The sequence below is a fragment of the Artemia franciscana genome, chromosome 6 (genome assembly GCF_032884065.1).
Source record: "Artemia franciscana chromosome 6, ASM3288406v1, whole genome shotgun sequence".
NCBI classification, from domain to species: domain Eukaryota; kingdom Metazoa; phylum Arthropoda; class Branchiopoda; order Anostraca; family Artemiidae; genus Artemia; species Artemia franciscana.
Genome location: NC_088868.1, coordinates 13,185,213 through 13,199,491, shown reverse-complemented (window position 1 = coordinate 13,199,491; position 14,279 = coordinate 13,185,213). Strand labels below are relative to the sequence as shown.

General features: G+C 35.1%; 1 protein-coding gene across 3 annotated transcripts in view; it reads left to right on the top strand.

Annotated features, from left to right (window-relative positions):
- Positions 1 to 12,821, top strand: part of LOC136028074 (uncharacterized) — a 295,077-nt gene extending 282,256 nt beyond the window's left edge. For 2 of the 3 annotated variants that reach the window (XM_065705682.1, XM_065705681.1), the window contains exon 27: positions 12,374 to 12,821. In XM_065705682.1, coding sequence (XP_065561754.1) covers positions 12,374 to 12,444 — 71 coding nt within the window. In that variant the 3' untranslated portion in view covers positions 12,445 to 12,821. The remainder of the gene's footprint in view (positions 1 to 12,373) is intronic. The other variant, XM_065705683.1, reaches the window with a different exon arrangement.
- Positions 12,822 to 14,279: the final 1,458 nt, after the last annotated feature.

Sequence of the window (14,279 nt, the reverse complement as noted above, 5' to 3'; positions counted from 1 at the left end):
ATGTATTCAACCTTGGAATGTAGAATCGACGTAATCAGAGGAATGAGCACTTAAGGGAATCGTTTCATTTGATTTCAAATTGGATTAATAGAAATTTTCATATAGTATTGAACTTTACAAAACGGCATCTATAACATAGACATAATGCAACCACTTGTATCACCACATTCATTGGAATAAGTGCTTATATCAAAACTTCTTACAGAGGGAACTTTTGGTCAATCACGCCCAACTTCCAATGGCCCCAATGTCCCCTCCCAACTTTTTGCCCCTTATTTCTCTACTTAATTCTTTTGAACTTTAATTTTTTTTCAAATAGAAATTTTCCAATTTTTTTCATGTCCTATAATGACAAAATATACTTAAAACCAAAAAAAATCACTTGTCATACTTTCGAAATACGAAATAAAAATGATGTAGATATGTTAATCATGATTTTTCCTATTAAAAAAATAATTATTTGTTTATTTTTATGATGATGTACTACATGTCGTTATTTCATAATAAATATTTATACATTACTTTTTAATTGGAAATTTTATGTTTCCATTATTTTTAGAGTACGCTAGTAAGTCGACCGTTTAGGATGTTTATTAAAAAGTTGGAGATGTAAGAAATGGAATTTTCAGAGAAATAGATATCACTAGTGGGTTTATATGGGAAAATATTAGAATCAGAGATAGATTAAGCGGGGTTTTATTGAAGTCTTATTGGGATGAGCTGAATTTATTCAGAATCCACACAGGCAAGCAAACACCCACTCATACAAACTCACTAGTGGTATACTAGAGTCTGAAATAGGTGAATCAGGATTTTACCAAAGTCTGAGAGAGATGAATTTGATTCCTCTTATAGTTAAAACATACCAAGTGAGAATTTATCAAGATTCAGTTAGACAAAGACCCTACTACCAGCTCACAAGTGGCATACTAGATTCTGAAATAAATTAATTAGGTTTGTAACAAAGTCTGAGAAAGATGAAATGGTTTCTTTTTAGAAACATATGAAGTGGGAATTTATCAAGATTCAGTCAGAAACAGACATTACTAAAAGCTCACAAGTGGTATACTAAAGTCTGAAATAGATGAATTAGAATTTTACCAAAGTCAAAGAGAGATGAATTGAATTATTTTTTTAGTTAGAGACATAGGATGCGGGAAGTTATCAAGATTCAGTCAAACATGGACACTACTATCAGCTCACGAATTGTACATTATTGTCTAAATTATGTCAATTAGGTTTTTTTTACCAAAGTCCGAGAAAGGTGAAGAGGATTCGTATTAGAGTTGGAAACATATGAAATGAAAATTTTTCAAGATTCAGACAGACACAGACACAACTATTCGCTCAAAATTGGTATCGAGATATAAGAAGTGAGACTTTATCAAGATTCAATCAGATACAGACATTACTGCCAGCTCACAAGTGATATATTAGAATTTGAAATAGATGAATGTGGTTTTTACCAAAGTTTGAAAGAGATTAATTGGATTCTGTTTGGAGTTAGAGACATTTGAAGCGGAAATGCCTCAAGATTCAGTCAAACTTAGAAACTATACCAGCTCACATGCGGTTTACTAGAGTCTGAAACAGGTGTATTAGGTTTTTGCCAAATTCTAAGAGAGATGAATCGAATTCTTTTTAGAGTTAGAGACGTATGAAATTGGAATTTATCAAGATTCAGTCAAATACAGAAAATACTATAAGCTCAGATGTGGTATACTAGAGTCTGAAAGAGGTGAATTAGGTTTTTACCGAAGTCTAGGTTCGAGGAATCAGATTTTTTTAGAGTTAGGGACATAAGAATTGGCGAATTATCAAGATTTAGTCTAACATGGACTCTGCTACCAGCTCACAAGTAGTAAACAAGAGTCTGAAATAGATGAACTAGGTTTTTAACAAAGTCTGACAGAGGAGAACGGGATTCTTTATAGAGTTAGAGACATATGAAGTAAAGATTTTCAAGATTCAGTCGAATGCAGACACTGCTATCAGGTCAGAAGAGGTAGAGTAGAGTCTGAAAAAGGTGAATTAGGCTTTTACCAAAGTATGCGAGTGATGAATGGGATTCTTTTTACAATTAGGGACATATCAAGTGAAAAATTATCAAGATTCAGTCAGACACAAACATAACTATTAGCTCACATGTAGTATACTAGAGTCTGAAATAGATGAATTAGGTTTTTACTAAAGTATGAGAGAGAGAGACGAATTGAATTCTTTTTAGAGCTAGAAATATATGGCGTAAGAATTTATCAAGACCGAATCAAACACAGGCACTATTATCACCTCACAAGTGGTATACTTGAGTCTGAAATAGAGAATTTGGTTTTTACCAAAGTAGTAGAGGGACGAATCGTATTGTTTTTAGAGTTAAAGACGTATGAGGTGGGAAATTACCAAGATTCAATCAAACACTGACACTACTACCAGCTTACCAGTGGTATACTAGAGTCTGAAATAGGTGATTTTTGTTTTTACCGTCGTCGGAGAGAGATAAATCGGATTCTTTTTAAAGTTAGGGACATGAAGTGAGAATTTATCAAGATTCAGTCAGATACAGACGCTTCGGCTAGCTCACAAGTTGTATTCTAGAATCTGAAATGGGTTAATTTGGTTTTTACCTTCGTGAGAGAGACATAAATCGGATTCTTTTTAGACTCAGATGTACATGAAGTGAGAATTTATCGAGATTCAGTCAGAGAGAGAGACGCTACAACCAGCTCATAAGCTGTATACTAGAGTCTCAAATAGGTGAATTTATTTTTACCAAGGTCTGGGAGAGATAAAATGGATTTTTTCTAGAGTTAGAGACATATGAAGTGGGAATTTATCTAGATTCTGTGAGACACATACACTACTACCAGCTCACAAGTGGTATACTAGAGTCTGAAATAACTGAATTTGGTTTTTATTAAAGTCTGAGAGAGAGATTATTCAGATTATTTTTAGAGCTAGAGACACATGGAGTGAGAATTTATAAAGATTCTGTCAAACACAGACGCTACTATCAGCTCACAAGTGGTATACTAGAGTCTGAAATAGATGAATTAGGCTTTTACCAAAGTTTAACAAAGAGACAGGTGAATTGGATTCTTTTTAGAGTTAGAGACGTATGAAGTAGCAATTTATCAAGATTCAGTCAGACACATACACTATTACCAGCTCACAAGTGATATACTGGAGTCAGAAGTGGTATACTAGAGTCTGAAATAAGTGAATTAGATTTTTACCAAAGTCTGAGAGTGAGAGATTATTCGGATTCTTTTTAGAGCTATAGACACAGTTTGGAAACTTATCTCGATGGATGTTCAAGCTGGATGCGAGAGGATTTTTGGAGCAAAGAATCAATCCTAGCTTCGTAGTACAATAGCATCAGACTCATTTGAGTTTGGTATTCCAATAAAGGTCAGCTAATAAGCAAATCCCCAGGAGAAAAAGTTCAGCAAGTCTCTCTGATAGCTTCCTCTATATAGGTAGATCTGTATGACTATTTGTGACCTCATTCGTATAGTAGGGGGAGATCCACTTGAAGCAATACTAAATTATTTACAGGTTTTGCTTTCTTTTTGAGGTAGTTGAACGGGCTGTTTTGGGTTGGCAAAGTGGGATATAGCGTTCAAAAAGCTTTTCCATGCTCTATTAATGTATATAACAGTAAGAGGGGGCCCTGGATGTCGCCCTGCTGAACACCAGCGTTTGCCAAATGGCCACGGGGTGGAGCTATCAGTAGAGAGAACAAAATAGCGACACATTCCTATTAACGGTTTTCTGCTCCTTCAAATGCTACTACTACTACTACCACTGCTAATTCTCTGCAGCACCAAGCCGCCTGAGGCCAACACAGCTACGCACGCTCCTCCTCCAACCTAATCAATTCAAGACCTCCCTCTTTACGCCCTCCCAGGAAGTTCCCATTTCCTTTAAATCTTTATTTACGACATCCCCCTACCCCAGACGAGGAAGACCTACTTTCCACTTAGCCCCAGACGGGTGGCCAAAAAGGACAATCTTCGTTAATCTGTCATCCTTCATCCGCAGATCGTGGCCTAGCCATCTCAACCTTTCTTTCATTATATCCCTAGAAAGCGGGATTGGACCACATTTTTCGTGCAACCCACTGTTTGAAATAAGGTTGGTCAGCCGGGTACCCTGAACAACACGTAGGTAATTTCTCTGGAAAACATCTTGTGCATTTTCATCCGTTTTTCGGAGCGCCCATGCTTCAGAGCCATTTTTAACCATTGTCACCACAGAGTAATTATTCACAGACACTCTGGCACGAATGTTTTCACAAACTAGCAAGACAGAGTAACATTCCTTCGCAAGGCCGTATCTAAGGTGGGGGTTTGACTCCCCCTGAAATGTTTTTTTTCGACTTGCAAAAACGTAACAAAAATGAATAGAAACAAATTTTTTATGTGTTTTAAAAGTTTTTTCTATGTAAGCCCTCCCCTCCCTAAAAAATTCTTTTGTAGCCCCCTTCCCCCACAAAAAAAATACTGGATTCGGCCCTGTTTCTTCGTCTGCTTTGTTCGAGTTCTGACTGCGGAAAACCTCGAATGAAAACTCGGGAGAGTGCCAAGGTTCATACGACAGAATAAAATTACCAGTCGAGTTCATAGTCCTTCCTAGCATAATCCTTGAGTTGCATCTTAGGCTGACTAAGACCATTAAGTATATTACGCCTAAGAATGTAAAAGGAAAGTCTCCTAATCTTATTTTTGTTTATCGTATAAATAATCAAATTATGAACTTCGTTTAGAATGCTAGAGCTTCGTTACACTGGACGCTAAATAAACATACCTTAGATACATTAAATAAATCAATTAAGACTGAAATACTTACAGTTTGACTTCAACATATGCACTTGCCAAATATGCCAAGAAGTGAACCTATTTAGCGGAGAAAAAGGATTCGTTGATAAATTACTAACGACACATTTCAAGAGTATTCACCTCTGATATTAAATAGAAAACAAATAACAAAATGTTTCAACTGAAAGTAAGAAGGGGTAAAACAAACATAAATTATTCAAAATATGACAGGAGCTATTATCCCCCCTTCGAACCCTCACTCTTTAGTCTGAAGCTTGACTTTATGTCACAAATCTTTAGGAACGGCCCCTAATACACAAGGTGTCAACCCCTTTAATTGAAATAAGAACCTTTTTAAAGCATTAAACTTTAGCGTAACGAGCGAGGGGTTAAGGAGAGTTCCCCCATATACGGAATACTTCGTTTTGTTTTCAGTTTTAATTTTGCTCCTTACTTTCAGTTGAAAAACTTGCTTTTCTGTTTGATAAAAAAAAAACGAGATTTTCTTTGCAGTTTTAATGTTTTACTAGAATATGGGGAGATAAAGCAATGGGATATTGATCCAAATTTATCTTCTAGTCTTCTTTTATTCACAGCCAAATTATGCAGGTACTTGGGGAGGAATTTTATTTAAGATACAGTTTCCCATTCAGGGCATAAGGACATTCAGGTGCGTAACAACTACTTACCAAGGACAGCTTTGAGCGATACGTGTTTCTCAGATGAACCGTAAATTTTATGAAGTTTTTGCATTTGGAATCAACATAAAAAATAAATTTTCTTATGTACCATTTGTTATCTGAATACCCTATTTAGAGTTTACGTTACTATTTGCCCGAGTCTCTCCTTGCTTCAACTTTGCTATTAAATAAAAAAAAGTTTCTTTTTAACTAAAAGTAAGGAGCGACATTAAAACTTAAAACGAACAGAAATAATTCCGTATATGAAAGGGGCTGTTCCCTCCTCAACGTCCCGATCTTTGCTCTAAAGTTTGACTCTTTCTCTCAAATCTACTTCTTAAAACAGTGAAAAACTTTAGCGTAAAGAGCGGGGCGTTGAGGAGGGAACAGTCCCTTTTATATACGGAGTAATTTCTGTTTGTTTTAAGATTTAGTGTCGCTCCTTACTTTCAGTTTAAAAAAACTTGTTTTTTTTATTTAATTTCTGAAAGTCTTTGAATTAATGCATGTTTTCATTTTGGCTCTCCGCACATGAATACTTAGAACGAAATTTGCATTTTTTTTTTTTTTTTTTTTTTTTTTTTTTTTTTTTTTTTTTTTTTTTTTTGGCTAAATGGCTTTTTCTTAGTTTTGATCGGACGATTTTGAGAAAAAAGGAATGGGGGAGGAGGCTTAGTTACCCTTCAATCTTTTGATTACTTAAAAAGGCAACTAGAACTTTTAATTTTTTACGAACGTTTTTATTAATAAAAAATATACGTAACTTCTGAATTAACTTTCGTAACAAACTTCTATATTCATATATACTCATTACGTATATGAGGGGTTTGCCCCCTCTTTAATACCTTGCTCTTTACACTAAAGCTTAAATTTTGTCCCAATTCTTTAAGAGTGACCCCTGAATCACAAAGGCCGTAGAAGAAATAGTTGAAATTACGAAAAATACTTTAGCGTAAAGAGCAGGTATTTAGGAGGAGATGAACCTCTCATATGCGTAATAATTTCCGTTCGTTTTGTTTTAATGATGCTCCTTACTTTCAGTTGAAAAAACATTTTCACGTTTATTTTTTTATTGTTTTTTGTTTTGAATAATATTAGAAAATACTGCACCCCCTTTATGGAAATTCTCTCCTCCCATGACAAACTCCTCCATGGAAAGATCCGCTCACGTAACCCCTCGCCTCAACCCCCTCCCTATCCAAGAAAAAAATTCCCCTGAAACCGTCTGTACACTTTCCGACAACCATTACTATATGTTAACACTGGTCAAAGTTTGTAACTTGTAGCCCCTCCCCTGGGGTCTGTGAGGGAGTAAGTCGTCCCCAAAGACAAAGTTATTAGGTTTTTTGACTATGCTGAGAAAAACGGCTATCTCAGAATTTGTATCCGTTGACTTTGGGAAAAAATGAGTTTGGGAGGGGGTCTAGGTGCCCTCTAATTTTTTGATCACTTAATTAGGGCACTAGAACTTTTAACTTCCGTTAGAATGATCCCTCTCACGACATTCTAGGACCACTGGGTCGATACAATCACCCCTGAAAAAAAATAATAAAAAAATAAATAAATACGCACCCGTGATCGGTATTCTGGCAAAAAATACGAAATTCCACATTTTTGTAGATAGGAGCTTGATTCTCAGGGTTCTCTGATACGCTGAATGTGATGGTGTGATTTTCGTTAAGATTCTATGACTTTTAGGGGGTGTTTCCCTCCATTTTCCAAAATAAGGCAAATTTTCTCAGGCTTGTAACTTTTGATAAGTAAGACTAAATTTGGGGAAACTTATATATTTTAAATCAGCATAAAAATCCAATGCTTTTGACCAAGTTTTATGTTTCCCGTGCAAAACTTGAAGATTTTTCATTCACTTTTTACGCCAACAATTCTGTGTCGACAAGAGTTGACAGTGTGAAAGTAGAAATGAGTTCAGGAAACCCATCTTAAGAATTCAAATAGAATGGACTCAGGTGTAATTTCGTTTCATGAACCTGGAAGGACTATTTTTATGAGAAATTATTCAAAAACAAGAATTAAACTGGAGAAAACTAGGAAGTATCATTAATTGATGCATGTTACATGTTATAAAGTAAAAATATCATCATTTTTATCTTGTTTTTTTTTTATGTAGCCTAGGGCTAAATGTGACCATTAGAGGGGTGCTGGGGATGAATTGTGAAAAATACTGCGGCTGTATTATCAAAACCATGAAAATTAGAAAAACATTAGTAATATAGAAATGTTTCTCTTTTTGTTCTAGCATGTCTCCTTCTGAAGAGCCCCTTTTCTTGACGTTTACCATTTTATCTTTTCACGTACGGATTGTTCGGGGTACCCGGCTGACTGGCCGTATTTCAAACAGTAGGTTGTACGAAAAATTTGGTTCAAGCCCGCTTTCTAGGGCTATAATGAAAGAAAGGTTAAGATAGCTATGGCACGTTCTGCGGATGAAGGATGACAGATTGCCGAAGATTGTCCTTTATGGCCAACCGTCTGGGGCTACACGGAAAGCAGATCGTCCTTTTCTGGGTTGGTTGGATGTTGTAAATAAAGATTTAAAGGAAATGGGAACTTCCTGGGAGGGTTTAAAGAGGGAGGCCTCGAACAGATTAGGTTGGAGGAGGAGCGTGTGTAGCTGTGTTGGCCTCAGGTGGCTTGGTGCTGCAGTGAGTTATTAATAGTAGTAGTAGTAGTAGTTTCAAGTTGCCCATGAGATGTAAATAAATCCTCAAATCTGCTTTAAGGCTCACTAAAACGTGGCTCTGCACCAGCCATCTCCATTCTTCTGTCTAAAATAAGTGAACGAATCTCTTAAAGAATAAAACCACAAAATACCTTGTGATAGTGCAATGGATAGAGACGCGCCTAGAAGTTAAAGGGTCAGCTATTCGATCCCACCTGTTGTAAGGAAACTCACATCGAAACAGAATGTGATAATTTTTCATCTATCGTTTGAATATTTTTTTTGGTAGTCTTTTGCATAAAAATATACAACTGTCTTATTTTTGTTGGATTAGGTCTACTGCCGGGTATGTGGATTCTTTTTTTTTTTTTTTTTTTAGTCTGAGCTTTATAAATATTAAATAAAAAAAAACTAATTTTTTTAGCTGAAAGTAAGGAGCGACATTAAAACTTAAAACGAACAGAAGTTACTCCGTATATGAAATGGGTTGTCCCCTCCACAATCCCTCGCTCTTTACGCTAAAGCTTTTAATTGTTTTAAAAAGTAGAATTGTGGCAAAAAGTCAAACTTTAGCGTAAAGAGCGAGGGATTGTGGAGGGGACAACCCATTTCATATACGGAGTAACTTGTGTTCGTTTTAAGTTTTAATGTCGCTCCTTACTTTCAGCTAAAAAAATTAGTTTTTTTTTTTATTTAATTTCTGAACGTTTTTGAATTAATGCATGTTTGGTTTTGGCTCTCCGCACATAAATTATTAAAATGAAATTTGCATATTAATTCCTTTTTTGGCTAAATGGCTTTCTCTTAGTTTTGATCAGATGATTTTGAGAAATAAGGGGTGAGGAAGGAGGCCTAGTTGCCCTGTAATTTTTCGGTTACTTAAAAAGGCAACTAGAACTTTTAATTTTAACGAACATTTTTATTAGTAAAAAATATGCGTAACTTAAGAATTAACTTACGTAACAAACTTTCATAAGCTTATATTTTTATTATGTATACGAGGGGGTTTGTACCCTCGTTAATACCTCGCTCTTTACACTAAATCGTAAGTTTTGTCCCAATTCTTTAAGAATGACCGCTGAATCAGAAAGGCCGTAGAATAAATAGTTGAAATTACTAAAAATACTTTAGCATAAAGAGCAAGGTATTTATCTCCTCCTAAATACCTCGCTCTTTATGCTAAAGTATTTTTAGAACCCCTCATATGCGTAATAATCTCTGTTCGTTTTAAGTTTCAATGCTACTTCTTCCTTTCATTTGAAAAAACGTTTTCATGTTTATTTTTCATTGTTTTCTTATAGTAATGCTAGAGAATCCTGCGCCCTTTTCATTGAATTTTTCTTCCCCCATGACAGATTCCTCCAAGGAAAGATCCTCCAACATAGCCCCCTCTCCTCAGCCCCACCCCCAAATAAAATAAAATCCCCCTGAAAACGTCTGTACACTTCCCAATAACCATTACTATATATAAACACTGGTCAAAGTTTGTAACTTGCAGCCCCTCCCCCAGGGATTGTGGGGGAGTAAGTCATCCCCAAAGACATAGTTATTATGGTTTTCGACTATGCTGAACAAAATGGCTATCTCAAAATTTTGATCCGTTGACTTTGGGAAAAAAATGAGCGTGGGAGGGGGCCTAGATGCCCTCCAAATTTTTTTGTCACTTAAAAAGGGCACTAGAACTTTTCATTTCCGTTAGAATGAGCCCTCTTGCGACATTCTAGGACCACTTGGTCGATACGATGACCCCTGGGAAAAAAAAAAAAAACAAACAAACAAATAAACACGCACCCGTGATTTGTCTTCTGGCAAAAAATACAAAATTCCACATTTTTGTAGATAGGAGCTTGAAACTTCTACAGTAGGGTTCTCTGATACGCTGAATCTGATGGTGTCATTTTCGTTAAGATCCTACGACTTTTAGGGGGTGTTTTCCCCTATTTTCATAAATAAGGCAAATTTTCTCAGGCTCGTAACTTTTGATGGGTAGGACTAAACTTGATGAAACTTATATATTTAAAATCAGCATTAAAATGCGATTCTTTTGATGTAGCTATTGATATCAAAATTCAATTCTTTAGAGTTTTGGTTACTATTGAGCCGGGTCGCTCCTTACTACAGTTCGTTACCACGAACTGTTTGATACCAAACTGACTGTACAGCTGAGAGTGGCTTCCCCATAAAAGAGATTATGAAGTATTAAAAAAAAAACTCAAAACGAGAAGCTCATTTGGGGAGAGCCGTGACTCCCTTTGATTTTTTTTTTACCACCTCCTCCTTCATTAAATATTTTTGGTAATTTTTTTAGAACAATACCTTTATTTGTTTTTAAAAAAGGTAAAATCTGTTGAGTAGGGGCTATCCAGAAGAAAACATGCTAAAACAAAAGACTGGCATTTTAGATTGCTAAATTGCTAAATTTACCACCCAATGTGTCCGTCGCACTGTTATCCTATACACCTCTAAGAAACGCTGAGTTGGAAAAATACGTTTCGGTCAAACGTGTCCCGGGCCTTAGACCCAGCATATTAGAGAACCCTACTGTGAAGGGTTTCAAGTTCTTGTCTACAATTAAATTAAAAAACAACTAGTTTTTTCCAACTGAAAGTAAGGAGTAACTTTAACATTTAAAACGAACAGAAACTATTGCATCTATGAGGGGGTTGTTCCCTCCTCAATACCTCGCTCTTTACGCTAAAGTTTACTTTTTGTTCCAATTATTTAAGAATGACTCCTGAAATAAAATGTTGCCGTTTCATTAGAATAATTTGCATTTTTAAAAGTTCTAAAAAAATTTAGCGTAAAGAGTGAGGTATCGAGGAGCGATCAACACTAATAATTTTAGTGTAATAATTTAAAGTTTTAATGTTTCTCATTACTTAGAGCTGAAAAGACTGATCATTTTTAAGTTATACTGAGAAATTTGGCTCCCCCTCCTCAGAAAATTCCCTTCCCTCACTAAACCCCCCTCCAACCCCGCCAGAACCCCTCCTCTGAAAAATATCTGTATGATTCCAAATAAATAATACTATATGTTATGTATTAGCAAAGTTCAGAGCTTGCAGCCGTTCCCCCTGGGATGTGAGGGGGCCAAGTCATCCTCAAAGACATGTTTATTAGATCTTATGACTATGCTGAACAAAATGGCTATCTCAAACTTTCGATCGGTTAACTTTATAGAAAAAGGGGCATGGGAGAGAGCTAGCTACCCTCCAATAGTTTTGTCACTTAAAAAGGCACTACAATGTTTTATTTCCGGTAAAATGAACCCTCTCCCGATCTTCTAAGATCTCTGGTTCGATAGGATCACCTCTGGGGAAAAAAGAAAAAAAAAACAAATAAGTGTGCATCCGTGATCTTTCTTCTGGCAAAAAAAAATGCAAAGTTCCTCATTTATGTATATAGGAGCTTGAAACCTATGCAGCAGTGTTATTTAATTTGTTAAATGTGATGGAGTGGGATTTTCATTAAGATCACTTGACGCTTCGGGTTTGTTTAATCCCTTTTTCGAAAATTGGGCAAATTTTCTCTGGCTCGTAACTTTTGATGAGCAATATTAAACTTAATTTTTTTTTATATTTTTTCAATGAGCATCACAATTCGATTATCTTAATGTATCTTTTGTTTCTTAGGGTTTCGGTTACTATTTAGCCGCACTGCACCGCTCTTCACTTGCGAACTGTTTGACGTACCAACCGTTTGTTACTACAAACTTAACATTTTGTTACCGTGAACTGTTTGAATAGTATTCATCAGTTTAAGATCGATTTTTAAGGGTTTTTTTTAGGATTATTTTTTCCATGTAAATCTTTGGCTTCATGTCATCTACCTTACCCCCCATCCCATAGGAAAAGGTGGCAAACATGGGCCTCGTACCTCCAAAAGTAGCTATCTATCTTCAAGTATCGACGCTAATATGTTGGGCCATTATCTTTTTAGAAGTTCCAATGTTTCACTCTCTTTAATTTCGTTTCTTTTTGTAACATAATTATATATATATATATATATATATATATATATATATATATATATATATATATATATATATATATATATATATATATATATATATATATATATATATATGACAAAAAAGTGTCAGATTGTCTGTATTTAAGAATTTTAATTTTTATTTTAAATAATTTTTGTAACTAGCTCCTAGTATTATATATTTAACTATTATTTTTATTTTATAGATTCACCAGCAACTGTAGAACAGGTGCAGCAGCTCTGTCACAGCTCCATTGCACAATTCAGGTTTGCATGAAGCCAATAAAGTATTTAACTCATGAAGCTGATTTGGCTATTCTATTATCTGTATTAAAAAGTAAAACAGTTCAAAATCGGGATGAAACCTTTTTAATGATAGTGAATAGATATAAAATTATTTAACTGGATATTTCGAATACATATACAGTGTTTATTATCAGCAGTAAAGCAGAGTTTTACTGCTGATGATGAACACTGTATATGTGTTCGAAATATCCAGTTAAATAATTTTATATCTATTCACTATCAATAAAAAGGTATCATCCCGATTTTGAACTGTTTTACTTTCGTCATGGAAAGGCAGTGTGGTCTTCAAAGTTATCTATTATCTGTATTGTTGTCTTTCTGTTGTTAATAAATTACTAAGGGATCTAATTTTCATCTCTTCTTTGAGGATATCTGTTTGGCCTCTCCTTCGGAGGACGTGATCGCAATCATGGGCATATATTAGTTGAAAAGAAGAGCTGCCCTTTTTCGGCAGAATGGCCCTAAGAAGAAAAGAATAAAAAAATGTCACAGCAGAGATTTAACTAATCGTGAGTCGTGACACAATTTCCAACGTGAGCCCATGAGCACAAATAATGTTTGCTTTGTTTAAAGTTTAATGTTTACCAGGGGCGTTGTCAGATAGCTTTCATTTGAGGAGATACAGGTAGAGCACGCTCTGCTCTATTAAAAAATTGGAGTCAAAATTGAATATTTAGGTTCAATTTTTGAACTACGACTACTATTGAAAAACTGGCGTTACACAGAATTATTCCTTTAAATTTTATGTTTTTAAATTTATTTAAACGAAGTGAAAATAGTCGAAAACAATTATTCAAATGAATAGCTATGATAAAATTGCAGCAGGAATGATTTCAAATACAACTACTTGCTATGCGTCTTAATTACGCAGAAATTCAGCAATAAGTGGTATCCTCTGAATAAATTAATTGTGATGATGCCACTGGAATATTGAATAGCTATAATTTCATTCTTGTAAAATAGGAAAAATCAGTATAATTTCAAAAAAGTTAGATTTTAGTCCATTTACAAAATTCTTACAGGTAAATGTTCAAACTAGAAGTGAGCAGAGCAAGTACGTAAGTTCAAATCTATTTGGGAATGGGAATTTTCTTAAGGGTCCTTAGAAACCAACTGCAGAATTTCATAAATTTCTTAATATTAGGGAGAAGTTCTACTGGAAGAAGAAAAGGATGGAGAAAAGGATTTGAAAATAGTTCATTTCATATAATGCAAAGTCTTATTGAGGTGAGAAGATACATGGACTAGATCAAAGAGGGGAGGAAATTTACGTACCGGCAATTGTCGCCAGGCAATAGTACACCGAATTGCCGAATAAATTGCTGATCTTTGGCAATTTGACTTGAGAACATAGGAGTTAAAACAACTAGTCCCAAATTTTGTAGCGTCTCGCCAGTTTATTAGAAGACTATGATATTTCGAAGAAAATTGAATAACTGATATAATTAATCTTTCTTTTAAATAGGATTAAGGCTGAAATTTCTCTGTAAGATGTAATTAATTAGCATTTTTATTGATGTCAAAAATTATTCTTTTTTAGTCAAAATCCAGTCTGTAAAAAGTGGGTCAAGCTTAGCTTCATAAAATCTCGGCAGGTTAAGTACAGTAATAGACTTTCAGCTGGTATGTCTACTGGTGAAAAGTTGCTTTCTTTACCCTGCCCTATATTTAAAGTACCTAAAAAGACAAGCATGTAACGCTTTAGGGTAGGCTAAAAAAGGAAAGCAGTCGCCAGATATTAGATGACAATTTTTCGTTTGACATGAGCACTAGTTTTCACGCTATAAACCCTCCATTCTCTTCGCA